Source organism: Stegostoma tigrinum, chromosome 12 (genome assembly GCF_030684315.1).
Source record: "Stegostoma tigrinum isolate sSteTig4 chromosome 12, sSteTig4.hap1, whole genome shotgun sequence".
Lineage (NCBI taxonomy): Eukaryota > Metazoa > Chordata > Chondrichthyes > Orectolobiformes > Stegostomatidae > Stegostoma > Stegostoma tigrinum.
The window spans coordinates 27730362-27757528 of NC_081365.1; the positions used below are offsets into that span (position 1 = coordinate 27730362).

The window sequence follows — 27167 nt, forward strand, 5'->3', positions numbered from 1 at the left end:
GCCCTCTAGTTTTGGTTTCCTTCCCTACCCTGGAAAAAAATATCTTGGCTATTCATCCTATCCATACCCCTCATGATTTTAAAAACTTCTATAACGGTCATCCCTCAGCCTCTAACACTTCAGGGAAAATAGCCCCAGGCTATTCAGCCTCTCCACAAAGATCAAACCCTCCATACCCTGCGACATCCATGTAAATCTTTTCTGATCCATTTGAAGTTTAGTAACATCTGATCAATAGCAGGGAGACTAGAACACGGTATTCCAAAAGTGGCCTAACTATTATCCTGTACAGCCACAACAATGACATCCCAACTCTTATATTCAATGCAAAGAGAGGTGTACCAAATGCCTTCTTCACTACCCTGTGTACATGAACTCCACTTTCAAGGAACTATGAACCTGCACCTCAAGGTCTCTTTGTTTGGTAACACTCCTCAAGACCCTACCATTAGGTGTATAAATCGTGTCTTGATTCGTCTTACCAAAATGCAACACTTCACATTTATCTAAATTAAACTCTATCTGCCACTCCTTGACCTATCGACCCATCTGATTAAAGTCCCATTGTATTCTGATGTAACCTTCTTCACTGTCCACGACATCACCAATTTTGGTATCATCTGCAAACTTATTAACCATATCTCCTACATTCATATCCAGCTTAGTTATATAAATGACAAAAAGCAGTGGACGCAGCATCAAACCTTGCTGCACACTGCTGGTCACAGTCCTCCAGTCTGAAAAGCAACTCTTCACTACCACCATCTGTCTCCTGCCTTCAAACCAATTTTGTATCAGAATGGCTAGCTCTCCCCAGATTCCATGTGATCTAACCTTCCTATCTTAGGGTCACCATGTCTCAGCTAAGGGGAGAGGTTGATAAGAAGGGTCCTTCATAGTAACCTCAGCTAGTACAGAAATTGAACCCATACTATTGGTGTCATTCTGTATTGCAAACCAGCTATCCAACCAACTGAGCTAACTAACAAACCCCCTCCTCTTATTAGAGTTAGTGGCTAAGGAAATTATTACTTTTGAATTACATAGAATGACCAATTTGCCAAGTTCAGTAATCCTGTGATTTCCATATGGAAGAAGAGCAGACCATAAGACATAGGAACAGAAGAAGGTCATTTGGTCTGTCAATCGTTCAAACAACCACGGCTGATCTGATAATTCTCACTTCCACTATCCTGCCTTCTACACATAACTCTAGACTTCTTTACCATTTAAAAAATATACCTCAACCTTGAATATAACTAACGATCCACCCTCTACAACCTGCTATGGTAAGGAATTCCACTAACTCACTACCCTCTGATAGAAAAAAGAATCATCCTAATCTCTGTCCTAGCTGGATGACCTCTTACTCTAAGCTTATGCCCTCCGGTCGTATACTCTCCCACATTGGGGAACATGTCTACACTGTCAAGCTCCCTGTATATCTTATATATTCCAATCAGGTTACCTCTCACCCTGGTAAACTCCATCAAGTAAAGGCCCAAACTTCATAAACTCTTCAATAAGACAATCCTTTCAGATAGTAGGTCAACTTTGTGAATCTTCTTTGGAATGCTTCCAATGTCAGTATATTTTTCTTATATGCCAGTATGCCAGCTGTGGTTTAATTAGTGCCTGATATAGTTTTCTTAAAACTTCCCTGTTATGCCCTTTGAAATAAACACCTGCATTCCAATGGCCTTCACTATTACTTATTAAACTTGTCTGCAAGTGATTAATGCATAAGGACTCCCAAATACCTCTGTGCTGCAGCTTTTTGCGGGCTTTGTCCAGATAGGCAATATTCAACTTCTCTATTCTTCCTGCCAAAGTCTGTAAGTTCCCATTTTGCCACTTTAAGTTCCATCTGCCATGGTTTTACCCACCCACTCAAGCTTTCCACATCCCTCTGCAGATGCTTTGTCTCATCCTCAGCACTTGCCTTCCCCTTCGTTTTTGCATCGGCTGCAAACTTGGCTACAGTATATTTGCTTCCCTCATCCAAGTGATCAGTATATTTTGTCAATAACTGTGGCACTGCACGAGTTTACAGGCAATAGACCGTGACAGTTAAGCTCCAATTCTACGAAGCACATTCTCTCCTTATGCAAATGCCCACTAAGAGCATGGGATATCTGAATTTGCCCTGACAGTTTAACACTGGTGATTAAGTAAAAATAACTGCTCTGCAATTGTTCTCTTACATGCAAGAAATTCTGACAGGCTGAAAAATGTAAAACCATGTGTGCAAAGCACGAAACATCTGTTGTTGGCAAGTATTTGTGTAAGGTAGTAACTTGAACTCTGTTTGATGGCTGTTGGAACAAAATCATTGCTACATTAGCTAATTTGTGTTCTCGATCTCCCTCTGTTATTCAGAAAGACATCTCACATGTTTAGCATTATATCTCACAGTCCTAAGGAAAATGTCCCTGGAAATATTGGTGGTCATCTCAGGATGACTCTGGATCAGTTTCTGCAGCTCAAAGGGTGGCAAAGTTAGTCCCATTATTTAAAAGGCAGGGAGAGATCAGTTAGCCCAACATCAATAGTGGGGAAAATGCTAGCTTCTATTTAAAGATGGGATAACAGAACACTTGGAAATCATTAACGCGAGACTGGTTAGTAAAGTTAGATCAGATGGAATGCAAGGAGAACTAGCCATTTGGAAACAGAACTGGCTTTAAGGGTAGTAGACAGTGGGTGGTGGTGGAGGGTGGCTTTTCAGTCTGGAGGCCTGTGACCAGCGTTGTACAACAAAGATCGGTGTTGGGTCCACTGCTTTTCATCATTTATATCAATGTTTTGGATGTGAACATGGGAGGTGCAGTTAGTAACTTTGCAGATGTCACCAAAATTAGAGGTATAGTGGACTGTGAAGGTTACCTGAGAGTATAACAGGATCTTGATCAGATGGGCCAATGGGCCAAGGAATGGCGAGTAGATTTTATTTAGATAAATGTAAAGTGTTGTGTTTTGGAAAGGCAAATCAGGGCAGGCCTTATACACTTAATGGTAAGATCCTGGGGTGTGTTGCTGAACAAAGAGATGTTGGAGTGCAGGTGCATAGTTCCTTGAAAGTGGAGTCCCATGTAGGCAGGGTAGTGAAGAAGGCATTTGGTATGCTTGCCTTTATTGGTCAGTACACTGAGTATAGGAGTTGGGAGGTCATGTTGCAAGTGTACAGACATTAGTTAGGCCACTTTTGGAACACTGTGTGCAATTCTGGTCTCCTCAGTATAGGATGTTGTGAAACTTGAAAGGGTTCAGAAAAGTTTAACAACAACAAAAACAAAGTTGCTGCAAAAGCTCAGCAGGTCTGGCAGCATCTGTGGAGGAGAAAACAGAGTTAACGTTTCGGGTCCAGTGACCCTTCCTCAGAAGGGTTTTGAGAAAGGGTCACTGGACCTGAAATGTTAACTCTGTTTTCTCCTCCACAGATGCTGCCAGAGCTTTTCCAGCGACTTTGTTTTTGTTCCTGATTTACAGCATCCGCAGTTCTTTTGGTTTTTATCCAGAAAAGTTTACAAGAGTGTTGCTAGGGTTGGAGGGTTTGAGCTAAAGTGAGAGGCTGAATAGGCTGGGGCTATATTCCCGGGTGTCAGAGGCTGAGGGGTGACGTTACAGAAGTTTATAAAATTATGTGGGCCATGGATAGGTTGAATAGACAAGGTCTTTTTCCGGGGTGGGCAAGTCCAAAACAAGAGGACATAGGCTTAAGGTGAGACGGGCAAGATTTAGAAGGGTCTTAAGGGGTAACTTTTTCACACAGAGTGTGGTGCATGTACAGAATGAGCTGCCAGAAGAATTGGAGGCTGGTATTTAAAAGTATTCTGAATGGGTATATGAATAGGAAGGGTATAGAGGGATATGGACCAAATGCTGGCAAACGGGGCTGAATTTTTTTTTTGGATACCGGGTCAGTATGGACAAGTTAGATTGAAGGGTCTGTTTTCATGCTGTACATCTCTATGACTCTATGATTCTATGGTTGGACGAAGTCAGCATGGGTTTACAAAAAGCAAATTATACATAACACATCTACTGACATTTTCTGAGGATGTAACTAATAGAACAGATAAGAGAGAACCAGTGAATGTGAAATGAGCAAAATGGAAATTGCTGGGAGAAATGTAGCAGGTCTGGCCACATCTGTGGAGAGGAAACAGTGTTAACATGAGGGGACTAGTGCCCCTTCTTCAGAACGGATGTGATGTGTTTGGATTTTCAAGAAGGCTTTTGGTAAGGTCTCACATTTGGTGTCAGTGAGTAAAATTAAAGTACATACGATAGGGATATATGTTGGCATGGATTGACAACTGGTTGACAGAGAGGAATCAGGGAATGGGAATGAATAGGTGCTGTTCTGAATGACACAGTAGTGTGTGATGGTAGAGTACTGCAAGGATCAGAGCTTGATTGTCAGCTATTCATGGTATTCGACATGAGTGAAGGAACCAAATACAGCAAAACCAAGTTTGTTACTGGTACAAACTGAGCACGATTGTGAATTGTCAGCAAGGAAGCTTCAAAGTGACTTGGACAAGTTGCGTGAGTGAGCAAACACATGGTAAGGAGCAGTATTATGTGCCTAAGTGTGAAGTTATTTACTTCAGTAGGATAAACAGAAAGGAGTATTATTTTAATGGTAATATATATTTAGAAATATGGATGCACAAAGATTTCCTTGTACAATGAAAATAAACAAGCACGTGCAGCAAGTAGTTCGGAAGGCAAATGATAAACTGGCTTTCATTGCAAGAGGTTTGAGTTCACAAGTAGGCATGTCACAGTGAAGTTATACAAGGCTTGGTGAAACTTCACCTGAAGCACTGCATGGACCCCTACCTAGCACAGGATGCATTTGTCCTTGAGGGAACGCAGTGTAAATTCACTAGACTGATATCCAGGATGGCGGGACTGTCCTTTGAGCAGCTTAGTCTGACTGGGCATGTATTTTCTAGAGTTTAGGACAGCAAAGGGATCTGATTGATAAATATGCCATAATCCCAGAGGGTTGCTCATCTCAGTTATCATGTCTCTCAGGTTAAACCGGAGGGTCACCACACCTCAGGCAAGGGGTGGTTGAGAAGACAGAGTCCTCACAGTGACCTTAGCCAGTATGGGATTTAAACCCACGCTATTGGCATCACTCTGCATCACAAACCAGCCATTCTGCCCACTGTCCGTACCCCAACTTCAAAATACAATCCAAGAGTCCAGATCTGTGGAGGCTCTGCATTGTCAAAAAATATTTGATTCAGATGCAATGTTGGAAGCGGACCTTCTAGTATTCTAGTAGTTCAGGTGAATGTTAAAGATCCTAGATGCCAGTTCAAACATCAGCAGTGCCTAAAACAAAGATATGTAAGATGGAATACATGAGATTTAGGGCACCAAGGAGAAACCACCATTTTTACAAAGGGTGTGTGATTCTGGGATTCAATGCTGGAGTTAACAAATTGCGGTGAACAACATGTCAACACTTAATAGGTTAGTTAGCTAGCAAAATGACACAAAATAAAGAGATATGGGACAGGATAGATACATGAGATTAGGACTTTCGTTTATAACAGTAACATGGTTTGGTTAGGTTAATTTCTGCACTGCAGATTTTTTCAAGCACCCAACAAAAGCTGCAGAACACTCATTTGTGATACACTGCAGTGTGTAAAACAATTCCTGCATTTGCCTAATAATAATGAAAAAGTTCAAAGCAATGCATTGGATATGTAAAGTGCTTTGGGATGTTTCCTAGATGTGAGAAGATTTTGCATATATGTTTTTTGTAACGTATAGCCTGAATGTATAGCCAATAGAAATGCTAAACTATTTTGATTACAATCACATAACATGTCTAATTGGGTCACATGTATTTTTTGCAGATAATTTTTAAAACTTGCTATGCAATTTCTCTGCAGCTGGTTGCCGCAATCTTTTACAAGATGCAACAAGGGCTGAACATTTTGAGTGGCTGTGAGGCCACTGCAGAACTTAGCCATGCATGTCCCCTCTGGCTAACCCTCCACTGTAAACATTACACAGTTATGTTAGAGATAATATAGTATGGAGCTGGAGAAACACAGCCAGCCAGGCAGCGACAGAGGAGCAGGGAAGTTGACGTTTTGGATTGGGACCCTTCTTCAGAAACAGGGAGGAGGAAAGGAGCTGGTAAATTTATAGAGAGAGGAGGGGTGGGGTTTGGGAAGGTAGGTGAGATGGTGGTAGGTGAGCACAGGCAGTGAATGCTGATAATTGGTCAGTGGGATAGGAGGGGTGGACAGGTGGGAGAGAAGATGGACACGTTGGAGGCTGTGTTCCTCCAGCTCCATACTGTGTTACCTCTGACTCCAGCGTCTGCAGTTTTTGCTATCTCATAGTTATGTTAGAAGTTTTTTGTTACTTTAAGAATTAATCAGCAAACCTTCAATGAAGACTGCAATGGCAAGCATGAGCCTGTCAAGGGCTAATGGCACTGCAGGAGTTATATGGACTATAACGTCCACAATCCCTGAGATGCCATAGAAAAGATACATAGTTGCATGCTGCCAGTTCATCAGGTGGTCCCAATGTTTTTCCTCATAGTTATACAACTTCAGATGGGGGCCATCAGGAACAAACTGCTCTGCCATCATGCCTGCAACAACAAAAAAATTAAAAGGTCATTACATTCCCATAATTAATTAGTATTCTTTAAACGCAAAACACCTCACAGAGCTTACTGGATGAAGAACATCTTGATACAATATTTTGAACAAAATTATATAATAGAATACTTACTGTCCCTTTTTATTTACATTACCTGGGTATTATTCCTTCATAATGAACAACCGATAAATCCACAGAAATTCTAACAGTGAGTACTTAAAATGTTAAACATATGAGGTCATATTTTTGCACAGCAAACACTCAAAGAATAGCATCAAGCTCTCAGTCTCAGAACAGCCAGACAACAGAATGAAATTGTATTTACACTGTACTAAATCCTATATCCTATGTGCTAATAGAAACTGTTCGTAGAGTGTTAGGTTACATAGGCGTTCCTCCAAAAGCTCAGTCAATTCATTTTGTTTTTATTCATCCAGGGATGTGGGCAACTGGCATGGGCCAGCATTTTATCCCTTCTCTAATTGGCCTTGAGGTGGTAGTGGTGAGTTGCTGTCATGAATCACTGTAGTCCACGTACTTTCGACAGACATACAACGTTGTTAGGGTGGAAGTTCCGGATTTTGATCCAGCGACGCTGAAGGAATGGCAATATATATCCACATCCAGATGGTGAGTGGCTTGGAAGGAAACTTGCAGGTGGTGGTGTCCCCACATATCTGCCTGAGCTGCAAATGACTATTTTGTACTGTCTGATTGTCTAAGATTATTTACAGTTGTGCAGGCACATATTAAGCTGATCATCAGTCTAAAGTCCTGTGGTTTAGAGGGAAGTTTGATGCCTACAGTTCTCTTGATCTGCAGAGGGGCTGAATTTGGGAGTTCTTTAATTACGTTGTGAAATCCAGTACCAGTTGAGGGTAAGGTTAGTAGCATGGCTATAACAGAAAATCAATACAGTACATTAGTGCTGAGATTTGAAAATTAATAATTATCTATTATCTTGAAGGAATTTACCAGAGAAATCTCTAGGAACTGAATATCACAAAGATAATATTTTGTTTCTGACTTGGAATATCTGAGGGCCAGAGAATCGGTGGGAGCAGCATTGACTGCAGTTGCGAATTAGTCCTTGTTGAATTCCAGCTGCTGCAGATTCCAAGGGAATTGGCCAGGAAATTGAAGATTCTGATGGATAATCTGTCTGCACCTAGAACCCTCTGAAAACAACCCTTAATGTCAGGGACAAAGAAATTGCTGGAAAATCTCAGCAGGTCTGGCAGCATTTGTGAAGACGAATCGGAGTTAACGTTTCAGGTCGATTGACCCTTGCTCAGAAACTGGAAACGTTAACCCTTGTTTCTCTCCACACACGCTGTCAGACCTGCTGAGCTTTTCCAGCAATTTCCACTTCTGTCTCTGATTTACAGCATCCACAGTATTTTCGTTTTTCCTTAATATCGGAGGTTTGGCTGGTTCCACTTCCATTACCTTAACAGTTACGCAGGATAGGTTAGACATAAAAAAACTTACGTAACTCCTGAAAACCCATCAAATGGACAGGCTCCTCCAAATTCTACCATACTACCCCACCCCTAATATGCCTCCTGACCCCCTTCCAGCCCCAGGATCCTTGACAACAACAACACCCTACTCTATTAAACCCTTCAAATGCTATATGATTCTGCACCCTGACCCCAAGATCTGATACCTGCCCATTCATCTGTCAGCTGCTCATTCTGGCCTCTGTACCTGCCTCCCACAACCTGCTCCCTCGCTCCAAAATACCCCTGCCCTACCAGTGGCCTATACCCAAGGCAACTACTTAGCACACACCCTTGCTAGCAACTTCCTTGCACACCACCCCTAACATCCTCCCCACCACTGGTTCCAGGGGTTTGAGTTCTTTTATATATCCTGCGTTGATTTCCACAATGCTTTGTATATGTGATGGAGGCAAGATTGGAATACTCAGCTATAAGTATGGAGCTCAGCACTGACATTATAAACAAAATGAGTGGAACGGCAATCCGACTGTGAACGTCACTCTTCCAAATATCTCAGCCATTGTGTTTTGGGATTGTGACTCTAAGTTAGGATAAGATGCAGGAATGAATCCAGTCATGTGACCTGCTCTGAATTCTGCAGGCCACAAGTCAAGAATACAGGGGGAACGGGGAATAAAATGTTCATATCTGTAAACAATGACTCACTGTACCGCCAGTACCTTGACGGATGTAAATTTGTACTAATAATGGATCATAAATACCTCCTGGGCCGACTTAAAGAGAACATGGCAGCGGCATCGCAGCTTCAAGCCAAATTCAGCAGTGGGCTCTAATACTACGTGCGTGTAGTTACAAATTGGAACACTGCCCGGGAGGCCAAGTAGCAAATGTGGCAGGTACACCAACAGTGGTACCACTGCTGGAAGAGTCCGTGATAGTTTGAGATTTTCTGGAGACTGTTTCAGTCACTGCAGACATTTTGTTGCAGAAAGAGCCGTTTCTGGCAAAACTGAATCAACAGCTAGTGTTGATTGTGGAAACCAACAGGCAGTCACAACCAGAATTGAAGCCTTTTTGGACTGGAGGGAATAAATTACGGTAGAGTGTAGCATATTATTATGTGGAGCAAGGGTGATTGTCCCGAGCAATGGTCACTGCCAGATGCTGGCTAAACTCCACCAGGGTCACCCAGGGGTTTCCAAAATGGAGATATTGGTGAGAAGTTATATCTGGTGGCCAGGATTGGATGCAGGCATAGCGGTGTTGGTGGGGCAGTGCCCAAAGTGTCAACAAGGACAAAAGTTACCACTAGAAACTCCTCCACATTCATGGGAACAGCCGGGTAAACCCTGGACTCGGTTACACATTGACTATGCAGGTCCTTTGATGGGCTTAACGTTCTCAGTCACTGCAGATGCCCACTCAAAGTGCATAGAGTTCATTCCTCAAATACAGGGACAATGATAGAAAAACTGCGTGCATCTTTTGCAAATAAGAGACTCCTGGAAGTGCTGGTTACAGACAACGGACCAACAATTACCAGCAAGGAATTTGAGTGTTTTCTAACGTCAACTATTATTTGACAGGCAAGGACAACTCCATATCATCCACCATCCAATGGTATGGCAGAAACAGCATCCAAACTTTAAAGGCAGGCTTAAGGAAACGGCCTACAGCTTCAGTATACTGTTCCAGTTTGTATTTACTTATAGGATCAGCCTTCAAGCAACTATAGGGAAATCTCCAACAGAGTCGCAAATGAGGAAAAGGCTCTGCACCAGATAAAATTTGATCTATCTGAAGGTGGGGATTATGGTGAAATGGCATCAGGAATGCCAATGCCAGACAGAAGAATCTGCAAAGTAAGCGAGACAGTTTACTTCAGGGAACTAAGTTTGGCATAAGAACCATAGGAATGGCCCTGCCTGAGTAAGAGACATGGTCAACACAGTGTCAGGTCCAATGACGTGTAAGGTTCAGGTAGGTGTGACAGTCCTGAAACTGGCACGTGGACCATATGAAAGCTGGAAACTTGCAGATGGTGTGGGAGTAAAACATGCCTGGCTCCTCCACAGCCTTTCTGATTGTTCAGAAACCTGTGGGTTCTCCCTGTCCATCAAGCATTAAAGATGCTTTGGAATCTGGGAAGGGCACAGCAGATGTCGCTGCTTTGACACCTTTGCCTCCTGAAGAAGAGAACGTATTTCTTCCATGATGCCCTGGCTGCAAGATATGGTGTGTTACATGCCACCAGTACCCGAAGCGCAGTTGGAGTAACCTGACCCAGTGATAAATCACCCCGGAAGAGCTACAAATGAAAATGAACTGGCATATGTCCTCAGATTAAAAAAGGGGGAATGAAGTGATTATAATGAAATTAGCCGGGGGACCTCACAGAATGAGCTCACTGATTGAGGCTGTTAACCTGGTCCAATCAGGGAGCCCTGGCTGATAGGTAAGAACAGGAGTGTCAGAGTTTCTGTTCACTCCGAGAGCTGGCTCTGAGGGTGCTGGGTCGGTGAGAAGGACTCTCCACTTGTAAATGTTTTATGATTTTATGATGGGATACTGGCCGCTGTGTACTTAGTTCAGCATCCCCTTTAGCACGGCTGGTGACCCCACCAATGACGTCACATCCGCCACCGCCGGGCACACCACTTCTGGGACCGCGGATGCGACCGCTGCTGCAGTCCCCTCCTCCACTTCCAGTTACAACACTACACACAACACCCTCACCACTGCTGCTGCCGCCCACCCCGCTCCCCCCACTGCTGACAGAACCCCGCCCATGGCTGACGCTGACGGAACCCCACCCACAGCCGACAACCTCATCGCTCTGCCCACAACCTCCACAGCAGCAACCCCAGAGGAGTCAGCCACACTGAGCCCTGCCGAATCTTCACCATCCCCGCAGACCTCCCACTGACTGAGCATGAACGGTCGGTCCTTAGTAAGGGGCTCACCTTTGTCCCCCTACAACCACACATCAACGAATACCAGTCACATTTGGACATAGTGCAGTTTTTCCGCCGCCTTCGCCTCCACGCTTACTTCTTCAACCGGGAGCCTAACCCTCCCTCCACTGACCCCTTCATCCGCTTCCAACACAAGTCTTCCTCCTGGACACCACCTCCAAGCCTCCTACCCTCCCTCGACCACTTCATCTCCAACTGCCGTCGAGACATTAACCGCCTCAACCTCTCCACCGCTCTCACCCACTCCAACCTCTCTCCCGCAGAACGGGCAGCCCTCCGCTCCAACCCCAACCTCACCATCAAACTCGCAGACAAGGGTGGCGCAGTGGTAGTATGGCGCACTGACCTCTACATCGCCAAGGCCAAACGCCAACTCTCTGACACCACCTCCTGCCGTCCCCTCGATCATGACCACACCCCCGAGCACCAAACCATCATCTCCAGCACCATCCATGACCTCATCACCTCAGGGGAACTCCCACCCACAGCCTCCAACCTCATTATTCCCCAACCCCACATGGCCCATTTCTATCTCCTTCCCAAAATTCACAAACCTGCCTGCCCTGGTCGACCCATTGTCTCAGCCTGTTCCTGCCCCACCGAACTCATCTCCACCTATCTGGACTCCATTTTCTCCCCTTTGGTCCAGGAACTCCCTACCTACATCCGTGACAGAACCCACGCCCTCCACCTCCTCCAGAACTTCCAATTCCCTGGCCTCCAACACCTCATTTTCACCATGGACGTCCAGTCCCTATACACCTGTATTCCGCATGCAGATGGCCTCAAGGCCCTCCGCTTCTTCCTGTCCCGCAGGCCCGACCAGTCCCCCTCCACCGACACCCTCATCTGCCTAGCCGAACTCATCCTCACCCTCAACAACTTCTCTTTCAAATCCTCCCACTTCCTACAGACAAAGGGGGTGGCCATGGTCACCCGCATGGGCCCCAGCTATGCCTGCCTCTTTGTAGGTTACGTGGAACAGTCCCTCTTCCGCACCTACACAGGCCCCAAACCTCACCTCTTCCTCTGTTACATTGATGACTGTATCGGCACTGCCTCTTGCTCCCCAGAGGAGCTTGAACAGTTCATCCATTTCACCAACACCTTCCACCCCAACCTTCAGTTCACCTGGGCCATCTCCAGCACATCCCTCACCTTCCTGGACCTCTCAGTCTCCATCTCAGGCAACCAGCTTGTAACTGATGTCCATTTCAAGCCCAGCAACTCTCACAGCTACCTAGAATACACCTCCTCCCACCCACCCTCCTGCAAAAATTCCATCGCCTATTCCCAATTCCTCCGCCTCCGCCGCATCTGCTCCCACGATGAGGCATTCCACTCCCGCACATCCCAGATATCCAAGTTCTTCAAGGACCGCAACTTTCCCCCCCACAGTGGTCGAGAACGCCCTTGACCGCGTCTCCCATATTTCCCGCAACACATCCCTCACACCCCGCCCCCGTCACAACCGCCCAAAGAGGATTCCCCTCGTTCTCACACACCACCCCACCAATCTCCGGATACAACACATCATCCTCCGACACTTCTGCCATCTACAATCCGACCCCACCACCCAAGACAATTTTCCATCCCCACCCTTGTCTGCTTTCCGGAGAGACCACTCTCTCCGTGACTCCCTTGTTCACTCCACACTGCCCTCCAACCCCACCACACCCGGCACCTTCCCCTGCAACCTCAGGAAGTGCTACACTTGCCCCCACACCTCCTCCGTCACCCCCATCCAAGGCCCCTAGATGACTTTTCATATTACGTAGAGGTTCACCTGCACGTCTGCCAATGTGGTATAGTGTATCCATTGTACCCGACGTGGCTTCCTCTACATTGGGGATACCAAGCGGAGGCTTGGGGACCGCTTTGCAGAACACCCCCGCTCAGTTCGCAATAAACAACTGCACCTCCTGGTCGCGAACCATTTCAACGCCTCCTCCCATTTTTTAGATGACATGTCCATCATGGGCCTCCTGCAGTGCCACAATGATGCCACCCGAAGGTTGCAGGAACAGCAACTCCTATTCAGCTTGGGAACCCCGCAGCCCAATGGTAGCAATGTGGACTTCACCAGCTTCAAAATCTCCCCTTCCCCCACCACATCCCAAAACCAGCCCAGTTTGTCCCCTCCCCCGACTGCATCACACAACCAGCCCAGCTCATCCCCTTCCCCCCACTGTATCCCAAAACCAGCCCAGCCTGTCTCTGGTTTCCTAACCTGTTCTTCCTCTCACCCATTCCTTCCTCCCACCTCAAGCCGCACCTCCATCTCCTACCTACTAAGCTCATCCCACCTCCTTGACCTGTCCGTCTTCCCTGGACTGACCTATTGCCTCCCTACCTGTCCACCTATCTTCTTTTCGCTCCATCTTCGGTCCGCCTCCACATCTCTCCCTATTTATTCCAGAACCCTCTCCCGATCTCCCTTTTCTGATGAAGGGTCTAGGCCCGAAACGTCAGCTTTTGTGCTCCTGAGATGCTGCTTGGCCTGCTGTGTTCATCCAGCTTCACACTTTATTATCTTGGATTCTCCAGCATCTGCAGTTCCCATTATCTCTCTCCCCTTTGGCTGAGTGTCTTTGTTTGAATGCCTCTGTTCTTATACTGAAAAATAGCTAAATGACACCATTTGCTGTCTTCTCACTTTCACCCCCGTTCACATTTATCCCAAGGCTACTTATACAGTTACCAAGAAATTATCTGAGAAACCAGCTCTTGCAGGCACTAAGCACCACAGGCTCTGTAGGTATGGCAACGCAATTTTATATTACAGTATTATCAACTTCCAGCCACTTTTACTGTGCAGCAATTCCCTAACTGATCACCATTACATGCCAGTGTGTAAAATGGTCACAAGTTGACAGAATTGAACTGTGCAGTCCCACAATACAAATGCAACTATCCCCTGAAACTGGTTTAGTTTCTTTATTTCACATCACCTGGTAACAGCTGCATCTGGAATGACTACTAATTGCTCTAACAATTTTCCACAACTAATGACATGTTTGTTTTTCTTCATCTGCTTTCCAAAAAGTAATATTTACTTCAGCATTGACACTTAAATTGTAGAAAGGAAAATTCAGCGTAAGCATTTAAAAGGTAAAAACCGATTATAATTCCAATCTTGAGAATTGATGAATTATTTTACCTTTCCTATTCTCCTCCTTGTTACCTCTGCAACTTCTCCATTCTCACCTTATATTAATGCAACCTTCACTGCATTTCTCTGGCCCTGCCAACACCAGCAAAGTTTGATGGAATAAGACATCACCTTCACTGGTGATGTTAAAAAAAGGCTCAAGTTGTTTCCGCTGGAGCAGCATAGGCTGAGGGGAGACTTGACTGTCTATAAAATTATAATATGCAGAAATAGGGTTGCTGGTCTGAATGTTTTTCCGGAGTTGAAATGTTTAATTCTAGAGGGCGTGCATTTAAGATAAGAGGGGTTAAGTTCAAAGGAGATGTGAGGGGCAAGTTTTTTTTATACAGAGAGTTGCAGGAGCCTGGAACACGCTGCCGGGGTGGTGGTGGAGGCAGATGCAATAGAGACATATAAGGGGCTTGTAGATAAGCATATAAATAGCAGCAATGGAGGGATATGGACCAAGGGCAGGTAGAAGGGATTAGTTTCATTTGGCTTCATGTTCGGCACAACATCATGGGCCAAAGGGCCCACTCTTGTGCTGTACTGTTAAATGTCTTATGTTCACTGCTTGGGCCACAAACTGACAGGGCGCATCTTCTGGCTGTTTAGAAAAAGCTCAAATTTCATTATAATGCTCTGCCAGATTTGTGCCAGATAATAAGGACGAACGTTTACTTCTGCAGTTACAAAAGGTGCAAATAGCACGTGGGACTGAGATGATTCCCATATCATGATACCTTAATCCTGGCCATCACCAGCTCAAGGTTGCATTACTTGAATGTCAATCTAGACAACTTGAGTCTTACTTCCAATGTACTATTCAAATAAAGCACTGACAGAATAATTTTGAGTCCAAGCAAATTTGGCTACCCTGTGAAATAGCTGCCGCAGGGGGCTCTACTCCTGCAGTCAAACAATTGGGTCCATGTTTGTCCACTGATAAACAGCAGATAACTAACGCTGAAATCAGCAAGAGTCAAGAGGGCGCACTCCAATCTCAGGGATCAAAAAGCCAGAGCATTGTGTTTTGTCCAACCAAATGCTAACTCTGCCTCTAGAGCTGGTCTTTACTTCCATGGAAGAGGAGACACTGCCAGGTCCTTAACCACTTCTAATGTAAGAACCATCACAGTTTCCGTTGAAGTCGCCACATGTTCCACAGTTTTCTGTAATGAGGAAGAATCATTTCTAACGTCTAATTTGAAGACTCACACCTGGCTGTTCCTCACATGCTTCAAGAACTAAATTCAGACTCTGCATGTGTCAAGCATTCAGTTCAGTGATCACATTAAAGATTTTGCACATTCTTTATGTGAGAATTCTTTAGTCCTTTCATTTTATTACATTTCTTCGGAAAGCTCTTATTCTCTGGCTCACTCAGGTTTTCTATTCTCTAGTTCTGCCTTTTTGGAATGGACTGCTTCCTTTTCTGAGATCTCTGCTGTCTTGTGTTATATAATGCAGCTCATGCCTGAAAGAGCGAACTGAAATTATTGCAATAAGTTCATTTATCAGTTTATAAAGGAATGTTCCTGGGAGGTGTTAACCCATTCTGTGTTTGTTACCAAGTTAGCGATAATGTTTTAGCTGCAGTAATGTGCAACTTTATCTTGTATCTCAGATGTAATGTAACTATCTAATACAGTCATGGATTCATAGAATCATATAACATGGAAAAAGATCCTTCAGTCCAACCAGTCCTTAAAGTAGGTCATGTCCAATCAATCTAACACCACTTGATATTAGTTGACATAAACAGTAAAAAGGAGCGTGATAGTGAATCCACCCAATATTTCTCAGCCCGAACATTATAAGAGTTGAAATTATCCTTTTAAAATTCTAAGAAATCTCACGTTGGATATTTATAAACACAATCTGACATTTGATGAATTTTAGTAAAAGTTTCAGTTCTTACTTATTCTTCCATTTTCTTTTTAATAACTGAAGTTTTTAGAGACTACAATTCAAGTTTCCAATTCCACCCGCCTCAGTGGAGTTCTCTAATGGTACGTGAGAGTTGTCCTTCAATAATGCACTAGTGTGAATTAGGGCTTGGTTAGTTTATTTGACTGGACAGGCAGTTAATGATTTACAGTCATGCCAACAGTGCAGGTGAATTCCTGCACCATCTGAGGTTACAATGAAGAACGCAACCTCTCCCCCCACCTGAGGCATGCTGATTCTCAAGGTAAATGACCACCAGTCATTTCTCTCTGCTAAGAGAGCAACCCTAAGGTCCGGGAGGACTAGGGAACTTTAGTCTCAGTTGATATTTAATTTTAAAGCAGTCTTTATGCTGCAAAACAACATTGAGTTCAATTTCTGCTTTTTCTAAATGAATTTAAAGCTGTTGAAGCTATAAATTGGTTTAATATCTACTTAATGTTTGCAGAATTTTTAAAAATATCTGCAATACATCTGTTGACAATTACGGCCATATTTGGAAAATGTAGCATATGCATTGAGTTGTAACACCTGATTCATGAACTGGACCAGTAGAAGTAAGGTAACAATAGTGATGTGAATTTATCCATGGACTGTCAATCTAGGAACCCAGATAATGTTCTGGGGACCCAGGTTTGAATCTCACATTAGGGGTGGGGTGAAATTTGAATCCAATAAAAATCTGGAAATAAGAATCTAATAACATCCATTCATCCATTGTCAGTTGTTGGGAAAAACCCATATGATTCACTAATGTCTTTTAGAGAAGGAAACTGTCATCTTTACTTGGACTGGCTTACATGTGACTCCAAACCCACAGCAAAGTGGTTGATTCTTAACTGTCCTCTGGGCAATTAGGGATGGGCAATAAATGCTGGTCTAGCTAGTAATGCCCTCAATCCATGAATGAATAAAACTGACCACCAGGTGCTCTTTCAGCTCTTTCCTGTATTTCAAGTCACCAGTAATTGCAAATCTACAATTCATCTCCCTGACTGCTCGCATCACCTTACCAGAAGTCACTTTAAATTCATTTTACACTCCTGTTCTGATTTAAATACAGAACATGATGTAACCTATTTACATCAACGTAGAAAATTACACCTTCAATTGCTATAATCAAGAGACTACACTGTGGAAACCAGTGAACACGTGGAGCTGAGTAAGATGAGCTGCCTGTGATTGCATGGGTAGTTATATTAAGAATAAGCCTTACGACTAATTATAATGGAGATGGAGATTTGCAATTAGCAAAACAAAAAAATGAAGGGAAGACCCTGTGGCCAGGAAATCTGTTATTCACAAAAACAGGTCTTGTGGCTTACTGGGGTGGTACACTAAAAATCATTGACTCATCACAAAAGTTAAAGATTTCATGAAGTACACAAGATTGACCATTTAATCTTATATCCAGGCCCAGGCTGATAGAAAACATAGACTAGTTTCCAGTACTGAACAGGAATCAATGTTTCTAACAAGTAATTACAAGTAAATAGAAGTTCAAGGGCATTGGGTATATGAAAATACCACCACTTGCAAGTTTGCCTCCAAGCCACTCACCATTCTGATGTGGAAATATAATCGCCATTCCTTCACTGTCACCGGGTCAGAATTCTGGGAATTCCCTTCTTAACAGCATAGTGGGTCAACCCACAGTAGGTGGTCTGCAGCAGTTCAAGAAGGCAGCTCACCACCACCTCCACAAGGGCAACTAGGGTCAAGCAGTAAATATTGGCCTGCCAGCGACACCCATATCTCATTAAAGAATTTTAAAAATTCCAATCTAGTAATAGGTAAACATTGGCTATAAGTTATAAACCATTGGCTTTTAACAATACTAATTAAAATTCTAGGAGATAACAAAGTGCAGAGCTGGAGGAACAAGCAAGCCAGGCAGCATCAGTGGAACTAATCCTTTTATAAATTCCCCTTTGTACAGTCACAGACAGACTAACAGAACAGAGAGTTATTGACAGAGGGTAAATACTGCAAAGAAAATCTTTGTTCCCTGGTATTATTTTTGAGATATCTCTATTACTTTTCTGCTGCCCAGCATGTTGATTTAATCATCTTTCTCTAGTTTCATTCATAGATTTGCAACAGACACAAGGCAGACTGTACACTTTTAAAAAGTCCCTGACTTATTAGTTAAAAGTCATAGCTTACAAAAACTGTTACAGGAAAGATACTATTTCTATACAGCTTTACACTGAGTTCGACTGCAGAGTACAGAGAATCCACTCCCTAGCTGGGAAAGAACTGAACACTCTTTTCGATCTGTAACTTGTTCTGAATTTCAGATTGTTCTCAAGAAAGTGAACAGTCATTCAGCTGTCGTAAGCCACAAAATTCTCTGTCATTGCTAACTATCATGAGTCCATAGACCAATCAACATCTTGTTGCCAGAAAAAGCTGCATCAGTATACCTTCTCAGCTCCAACTCTTCTTCAACTCAACTACTTGCTCAAACGATCACAAGAACTGCAGATGCTGGAGTCAGAAAGAACATAGTATGGAGCTGAAACATCAACATTCCTGCTCCTCTGATGCTGCCTGGCCTGCTGTGTTCCTCCAGCTCCACACTGTGTTATCTCTACTTGTTCAAAAAGTTGTTTTCATGATGCCAGGAATACTTAATTGCTTTTCAAAGCAGCAACCACTCTTTCTAACACTAGTTTTGAAACAGCTCTTTCTCATTTCACTCCCCAGTTTTTTTTTAAAATAGAAAAGAAGACATGGTCCTTATATAAATAGCAGGATTGTGGCACATGATTAACACACACCCACTGTTTCCATGCAGAGAATAAATCATACCGTCTGCTCATTACCATGATTGCTGAGTGCAGCAAGCACTAACCATGCTTTTCAGTGCAGGATGCTTCAGCAGAAGCACAAACGTTGCGAGTCAAACACTAGTTAAATTTACAGCATGCAGTACCTAAATCTCTTCAAAAGGAGCTGTCGTTGGAGTATGTGCTGAAAAATTAAACTAGAACTGTTTCTGATCTGGGAAAGACAAGAGTGGAATGCCACAGAGATAATGGGAACTGCAGATGCTGGAGAATCCGAGTTAACAAAGTGTGGAGCTGGATGAACACAGCAGGCCAAGCAGCATCTTAGGAGCACAAAAGCTGACGCTTCAGGCGTAGACCCTTCATCAGAAAATACATCTGATGACGGGTCTAGGCCTGAAACGTCAGCTTTTGTGCGCTTAAGATTCTGCTTGGCCTGCTGTGTTCATCCAGGTCCTCACAGTGGAATGGCACAGGTAAGGTTTTCCTACATTTCACTGGAGGCTATGTTCAAATAGATACAAAAAGTAGGCGAGATATCCTACATATGAAGGAACCAATGAACCATTCAGTTCCACACTGAGAAGGCAATATAACCAGATACATGTGGCAGTAAAAGCCTGAAAGAGTTGGATGCAGTTTTGCAAAAAAGCTTAACATGGATCTAGCATCAAATACCACATCTCATCATACACCATTAACTTCAAACACTGCTCTACATTGACAGCTCTGTCATTTACTTAACAACAATCTCTATCAATCAAGACTCATATCAACCAGGCATGATTTTACCTTAACCCACACGGAGCATCACTAAAGAACTGATATTTATAAAGTTTGCACAGTCAGCTATTCACCCATGACATTGATATCACCCAAACAGCTTGCATTGCTGTAATTGACATACTTCCCTCTTTTCTTGCACAAAACTGGATGCAGCAGGCACTAATTGACTGAGAAGAGGTCTGGCTGTATGTCCTTATCCCGACAGAGGTGACACCAGTTATCATCATTGGAATAGCCATTGCTGAAACTAAGGTCAGCAGCAATGTTGAAACCATTAAAAATTGTTAACTGATACCTAATCCAATTTCTTGCTTCTCATTTCCCTCTCATCCCATAATCTCTTTTTGGGAAAAAAACTGGAGTTGGAGTTGGTATGCATCTCTTTTTCATCAACTACTCCATCCCTTCCAGGTCCAGAGATGCTTCAGGCATCATCCAAAGACATCTGCAGTTTCCCAAGAGAAAGTATGTAGCTTTCCCCCCGACAGGCTGCATCTACTAGAGATGGCAATGTTACCATGAGGACAGTCAAACACACTTGAATGGCAATGGGAACACATGATTAGTTGATGCTTCTCTGAAAGGTGATTTTTTTACATTTCGATATTTGGTTTGGAATGTATATCTCGCGATGGTTTTTATTTTTGTATTATGACCAAGCAAACAACTAGGTGGCCAGTGGCACAGGCAAGGTAAGGGACATGTTTCCCAAATGTCCTGTAGAATTTAAGTGTACGATGGCTTCAATTTCTTTTCTATTGATTTCAATTGAATTTGTTTTAACTTCTGCTTAACTGACTAACTAGAGGCCTATTCATATGGAAAGCCTACAAAACAAGGTTGAAATCAATGACAGCAGGTAGATGTATTAGGAAGCTGGAATGATCATAGTAAGAGTATCAAAAAGGAGTGTTGGGTGAGTCCTACTTGTGATGAGTGGGATCAAAGGGGAAGACTGATGGTGGGCAACGGGGAGCCCATAGGCTGGAGACAGCAGACAGATAATGAGTGATCAGGTTTTACTGGGCAGCTTGAAGGACAAGGAGGTAGTAGACCTGTTCTTCTGCTCTCAAGCAAAACTGTAAAACTATTATGAGTTCAGTCCCCTCAGCCTTTTTCAGCTGACGACTTTCCTGAGGAGAGGGAAACTCAGTCACCTATGGTTAAAGATGGAATGACTACTAAAACAATGACATTTATAATATATATCTGAACAATAAAAGACCAAATCTGTTCCCACAAGTGTATTGGTTGCCTGCTTCCATTAAATTCCAAAATGGCTGGGTTCATGGACAGATGCTATGCAGAGCATAACCAGAGCATAACCTAACCAGAGCGAAACAATTCCAGGGAATTAAGATTCAGTCCTCCATTAAGATTAATGTATATTATGATTCAATTATATATTTCCAGTAGTGGAGTGGGGGAAAATTAGAGGCAATCAATTTAACAGAGCCACCAAAAATATCAAACAGAGAGTTCAGAGGAAGCATCTTTTCGCAGAGTGGCAAGGAAGTAGAATTTACTGCCACCGGGATAATTGAAGCAAATAGGTGCACTTAAGGGAAACCAGATAAGCAACTTAGAAGGAAGGTAATAGACGGTTACGCTTTCAGATTTCAATGAGAACATAACTTAGGAAACAAGATGATAATAAAATCATAAGAACTAGGACCAAGAGTAGTTCAGAGATAATGGGAACTGCAGATGCTGGAGATTCCAAGATAATAAAATGTGAGGCTGGATGAACACAGCAGGCCAAGCAGCATCCCAGGAGCACAAAAGCTGACGTTTCGGGCCTAGACCCTTCATCAGAGAGGGGGATGGGGGGAGGGAACTGGAATAAATAGGGAGAGAGGGGGAGGCGGACCGAAGATGGAGAGTAAAGAAGATAGGTGGAGAAGGTGTGGGTGGGGAGGTAGGGAGGGGATAGGTCAGTCCAGGGAAGACGGACAGGTCAAGGAGGTGGGATGAGGTTAGTAGGTAGCTGGGGGTGCGGCTTGGGGTGGGAGGAAGGGATGGGTGAGAGGAAGAACCGATTAGGGAGGCAGAGACAGGTTGGACTGGTTTTGGGATGCAGTGGGTGGGGGGGAAGAGCTGGGCTGGTTGTGTGGTGCAGTGGGGGGAGGGGATGAACTGGGCTGGTTTAGGGATGCAGTGGGGGAAGGGGAGATTTTGAAACTGGTGAAGTCCACATTGATACCATATGGCTGCAGGGTTCCCAGGCGGAATATGAGTTGCTGTTCCTGCAACCTTCGGGTGGCATCATTGTGGCAGTGCAGGAGGCCCATGATGGACATGTCATCAAGAGAATGGGAGGGGGAGTGGAAATGGTTTGCGACTGGGAGGTGCAGTTGTTTGTTGCGAACTGAGCGGAGGTGTTCTGCAAAGCGGTCCCCAAGCCTCCGCTTGGTTTCCCCAATGTAGAGAAAGCCGCACCGGGTACAGTGGATGCAGTATACCACATTGGCAGATGTGCAGGTGAACCTCTGCTTAATGTGGAATGTCATCTTGGGGCCTGGGATGGGGGTGAGGGAGGAGGTGTGGGGACAAGTGTAGCATTTCCTGCGGTTGCAGGGGAAGGTGCCGGGTGTGGTGGGGTTGGAGGGCAGTGTGGAGCGAACAAGGGAGTCACGGAGAGAGTGGTCTCTCCGGAAAGCAGACAGGGGTGGGGATGGAAAAATGTCTTGGGTGGTGGGGTCGGATTGTAAATGGCGGAAGTGTCGGAGGATAATGCGTTGTATCCGGAGGTTGGTAGGGTGGTGTGTGAGAACGAGGGGGATCCTCTTGGGGCGGTTGTGGCGGGGGCGGGGTGTGAGGGATGTGTCGCGGGAAATGCGGGAGACGCGGTCAAGGGCGTTCTCAATCACCGTGGGGGGGGAAGTTGCGGTCCTTAAAGAACTTGGACATCTGGGATGTGCGGGAGTGGAATGTCTTATCGTGGGAGCAGATGCGGCGGAGGCGGAGGAATTGGGAATAGGGGATGGAATTTTTGCAGGAGGGTGGGTGGGAGGAGGTGTATTCTAGGTAGCTGTGGGAGTCGGTGGGCTTGAAATGGACATCAGTTACAAGCTGGTTGCCTGAGATGGAGACTGAGAGGTCCAGGAAGGTGAGGGATGTGCTGGAGATGGCCCAGGTGAACTGAAGGTTGGGGTGGAAGGTGTTGGTGAAGTGAATGAACTGTTCGAGCTCCTCTGGGGAGCAAGAGGCGGCGCCGATACAGTCATCAATGTACCGGAGGAAGAGGTGGGGTTTGGGGCCTGTGTAGGTGCGGAAGATGGACTGTTCCACGTAACCTACAAAGAGGCAGGCATAGCTGGGGCCCATGCGGGTGCCCATGGCCACCCCCTTAGTCTGTAGGAAGTGGGAGGAGTCAAAAGAGAAGTTGTTGAGTGTGAGGACGAGTTCCGCTAGGCGGATGAGAGTGTCGGTGGAGGGGGCCTGGTCGGGCCTGCGGGACAGGAAGAAGCGGAGGGCCTTGAGGCCATCTCCATGCGGAATGCAGGTGTACAGGGACTGGACGTCCATGGTGAATATGAGGTGTTGGGGGCCAGGGAATTGGAAGTCCTGGAGGAGGTGGAGGGCGTGGGTGGTGTCACGGACATAGGTGGGGAGTTCCTGGACCAAAGGGGAGAAAATGGAGTCCAGATAGGTGGAGATGAGTTCGGTGGGGCAGGAGCAGGCTGAGACGATGGGTCGACCAGGGCAGGCAGGTTTGTGGATTTTGGGAAGGAGATAGAAACGGGCCGTGCGGGGTTGGGGAACAATGAGGTTGGAGGCTGTGGGTGGGAGGTCCCCTGAGGTGATGAGGTCATGAATGGTGTTGGAGATGATGGTTTGGTGCTCGGGTGTGGGGTCATGATCGAGGAGGCGGTAGGAGGTGGTGTCGGAGAGTTGGCGTCTGGCCTCGGCAATGTAGAGGTCAGTACGCCATACTACCACTGCGCCACCCTTGTCTGCGGGTTTGATGGTGAGGTTGGGGTTGGAGCGGAGGGAGCGGAGGGCTGCCCGTTCTGCGGGGGAGAGGTTGGAGTGGGTGAGAGGGGTGGAGAGGTTGAGGCGGTTAATGTCTCGACGGCAGTTGGAGATGAAGAGGTCGAGGGAGGGTAGGAGGCCTGGGGGTGGTGTCCAGGAGGAGGACTTGTGTTGGAAGCGGGTGAAGGGGTCAGTGGAAGGAGGGTTGGGTTCCCGGTTGAAGAAGTAGGCATGCAGGCGAAGACGGCGGAATAAGTTCATGGCTGATCTATTGTGACCTTAACTCCATTTTCCTATCTGCAGCACTCCTTCCCACAATGCACCCTCCCTCCATATACCTTGACTCCCTTCATTGTCAAAAATCTTGAGTATATTTAATGAGTCAGCCTCTAGTGTACTTAGGAATAGATAATTTCAAAGATTTAAAACCTTCAGGGAAAAAAAAATCTCAACTCTACTTTCTATTCTGAAATTGAGTCCCCTAATTCTAGATTCCATCTTGAGGTAAATGTGCTCCAAGCATCTATATTAATCGAGCTTCTCTCAGAATTGTACATATTTCATACTTCCCTCATTCTTTGAAAATCTACTGAATGTAGGTCAACCTTCTTAAGCTTTCCTCATAAGACAAACATATTTTTCCAAACACTAATCTGGTCAACCTTCTCTGAACTGTTTCCAATGTAAGTATATTCCCCAACTTTTATACTGCCTCCCCTTGACAATCAAGGCCCACATTCCATTTGTCCTGTTAATTCCTTGTTGTACCTCTGTGCTGACTTTTTGTGATTCACATGCAAGGACACTGCTGCACTTTGTAGTCTCTGCCCCCACTATTTAAATAAGGCTTCTGCTCCTTTATCCCTCCTACCAAAATGGATAGGGTAATATCTTTCCACACTTTACTCCATCTCCCATTTGTTTGGCCAATCAATTAACCTGTGCAAATTCCTTTGGATTCGTTCTCACCTTGAAAACTTGCTCATCTGCCAATTTTTACATCATCAGCAAATCTGCCTACAAATCACTCTGTTCCTTCATAAAAAAATTATATAAATTAATTGCAGACAGATGGTATACATTTGACACCCTACGAGGGTAATGTGGAGCATAATTGCTGTCACTGTTGAATCAAAAGTTTGTTACTACACATTAAAATCTCTCTAATTCCATGTAAAGTTTCTAGACACCTTTCATGTTCATTTATCATTTTATTTTCCTGCTTTGGTTGTGCATGTACCCTCATTTTAAAGCATACTCCTAAAAAGGTTGTTAAAAGCCATGTGATTAATGAATATTAATGTCAATATCAACTTGAGAACTGGTGGTACACCTCTAAATAAGAACAGAATAACTAACAGAATAAGTAGGCAGTTCAACACATTGGGCTTTCTCTGCTATTTGATATGATCATGCTGGTCTCATCTCGGCCTCAACTCCATTTTCATTCCTGCTCTCCATAACCCTTCGAGCCATTATCGATTAAAAATCTGTCTGTCTCTCTCCTCCTTAAATGGACACGAAGTCTGAATATCTACCACATGCTGGGACAATAAATTCCACAGATTAACGTGAGGAATTGTTTCTTACAATCAGTATTCGAAACAAAGGAGAAAGGCATCCCACATTAGGTCTTAGGCTTGGTTAGAATGGGTAACTGTGAAACCAGGAGAAATAGATATTTTTGACGTACCTATTAGTGCAAAGCTGGCTTTCACAATTCCTTCAATGATGTCTAATCGTCGATGCCCTGAGACTGATACCAAGTAACAAACGTTCTTATTCTTTCTGCAGAGGTACCTCATAGGATATTTCACCGACCACCACAAGCCAAATAGGAGGAAAAAACTTCCAGGAAGTGCATGTCCTTTGAAATTGCCCATGGTTTTTCAGTTATGATAAGTTGCTGTAAAAAAAAACAAGGAAACACATCCAATGAAAAAATACTAAGAGAGCAGAAACTCATTACCACATAAAAATCCCAAATGATTGGAGATTAGTTTTGGCTGTTAAATGTCTTAAGAGCATTTAAAGTTCATTTGATCACTTATTCATTCAGATCAGCTTCCTTCAATAAGTCATGCTGCCTTTTTTACTTACTTGTGGGATCTGGGCATTGCTGATTGGCCAGCATTTATTGCCCATAATAGTTGTTCTTGAGAAGATGGTGATGAGCTACCTTCTTGAATTGCTGCAGTCCACATGCTGTAGGTTGACTCAAAATGCCCTTAGGGAGGGAATTCCAATTTTTGATGAGGGAATGGTCATATATTTTCAAACCAGGATGGTGAATGGCTTGGAAGGGAGTTTGAAGGTGATGGTAGTCCTATGTATCTATTGGTCTTGTCCTCCTGGGTGGAAGTGGTTGTGGGTTTGGATGGTACTGTCTAATGATTTTTGGTAAATTTCTGCAGTGCATCTTGTAGATAGTACACACTGCTGCTACTGAGCATTGGTGGCAGAGGGAGTGGATGTGGTGCCAGTCAGGTGGGCTGCTTTGTCCTAGATGGTGTCAAGCTTGAGTATTTTTGAAGCTGTACCCATCCAAGCAATTTCCGTTACAGTCCTTATTTGTGCATTAAAGATGATGGTCAGGCATTGGGGAGTCAGAAGGTGAGTAACATGCCACAGTATTCCTAGCCTCTGGCCTGCTCTTTATGTGTTTATGTACTGAGTCTGGCTGACTTTCTAGCCAATGGTAATCCCCTGGATGTTGACAGTAGGCCACTGAATGTCAAGAGGCAAGGGCTAGATTTCTCTGATTGGAGACGGTAATTTCTTAGCATTTGTGGCATAAATGTTACTTATACTTATCAGCCCAAGCCTGGATATTGTCCAGATGTTGTTGCATTTGAACATGGACTGCTTCGGTTTGTGAGGAGTCACAAATGGTGTTGAACATTGTGTAAACATCAGACAAAACTCCTAGTTCCGATCTTATGATGCATGCAAGGTCATTGATGAAGGTGGTTGGACCTGGGACACCATTCTGAGGAATGACTACAGAAATGTACTGGAGATGAGATGACTTACTCCAACAATCAATCATTTTCCCATGTTCTAGGTATGATTCTAGCCAGTGGTGAGTTTGCCCCTGAGACCCATAGATTCCAGTTTTTCTAGGGTTCCTTGATACCAAATTCGGTTGAATCCTTTTATGGATGTGAGATTGCTCGCTGAGCTGGAAGGTTCATTTTAAGACGTTTCGTCACCTTTTTTTTTAGTTGAAAAAATATACTTTATTCATAAGATGTACAAAAAATAAAACATATTTGCACACCTACCCAGTCATGCAAGCCGCTCCGGGTTACCCAGGGGGTACATACACCAACTAAAGGAAAAAAACAAAGAAGGAAAAAAAAACAAAGCAAAGAAAACACCCCGGCAGTCGCCACCCCACACAGTCCCAGTTGGCCCCCTGACC

At 44.4% G+C, this 27167-nt stretch overlaps 1 protein-coding gene across 1 annotated transcript in view; it reads right to left on the minus strand.

The window, feature by feature from the left end:
- The window catches only part of tmem45a (transmembrane protein 45a), a 111801-nt gene that overhangs the window by 19823 nt on the left and 64811 nt on the right, over positions 1 to 27167 (minus strand). The window contains exons 3-4 of the mRNA XM_059650222.1: positions 25437 to 25649; positions 6425 to 6637 (exon numbers count right to left, since the gene is read on the minus strand). Coding sequence (XP_059506205.1) covers positions 6425 to 6637; positions 25437 to 25626 — 403 coding nt within the window. The 5' untranslated portion in view covers positions 25627 to 25649. The remainder of the gene's footprint in view (positions 1 to 6424; positions 6638 to 25436; positions 25650 to 27167) is intronic.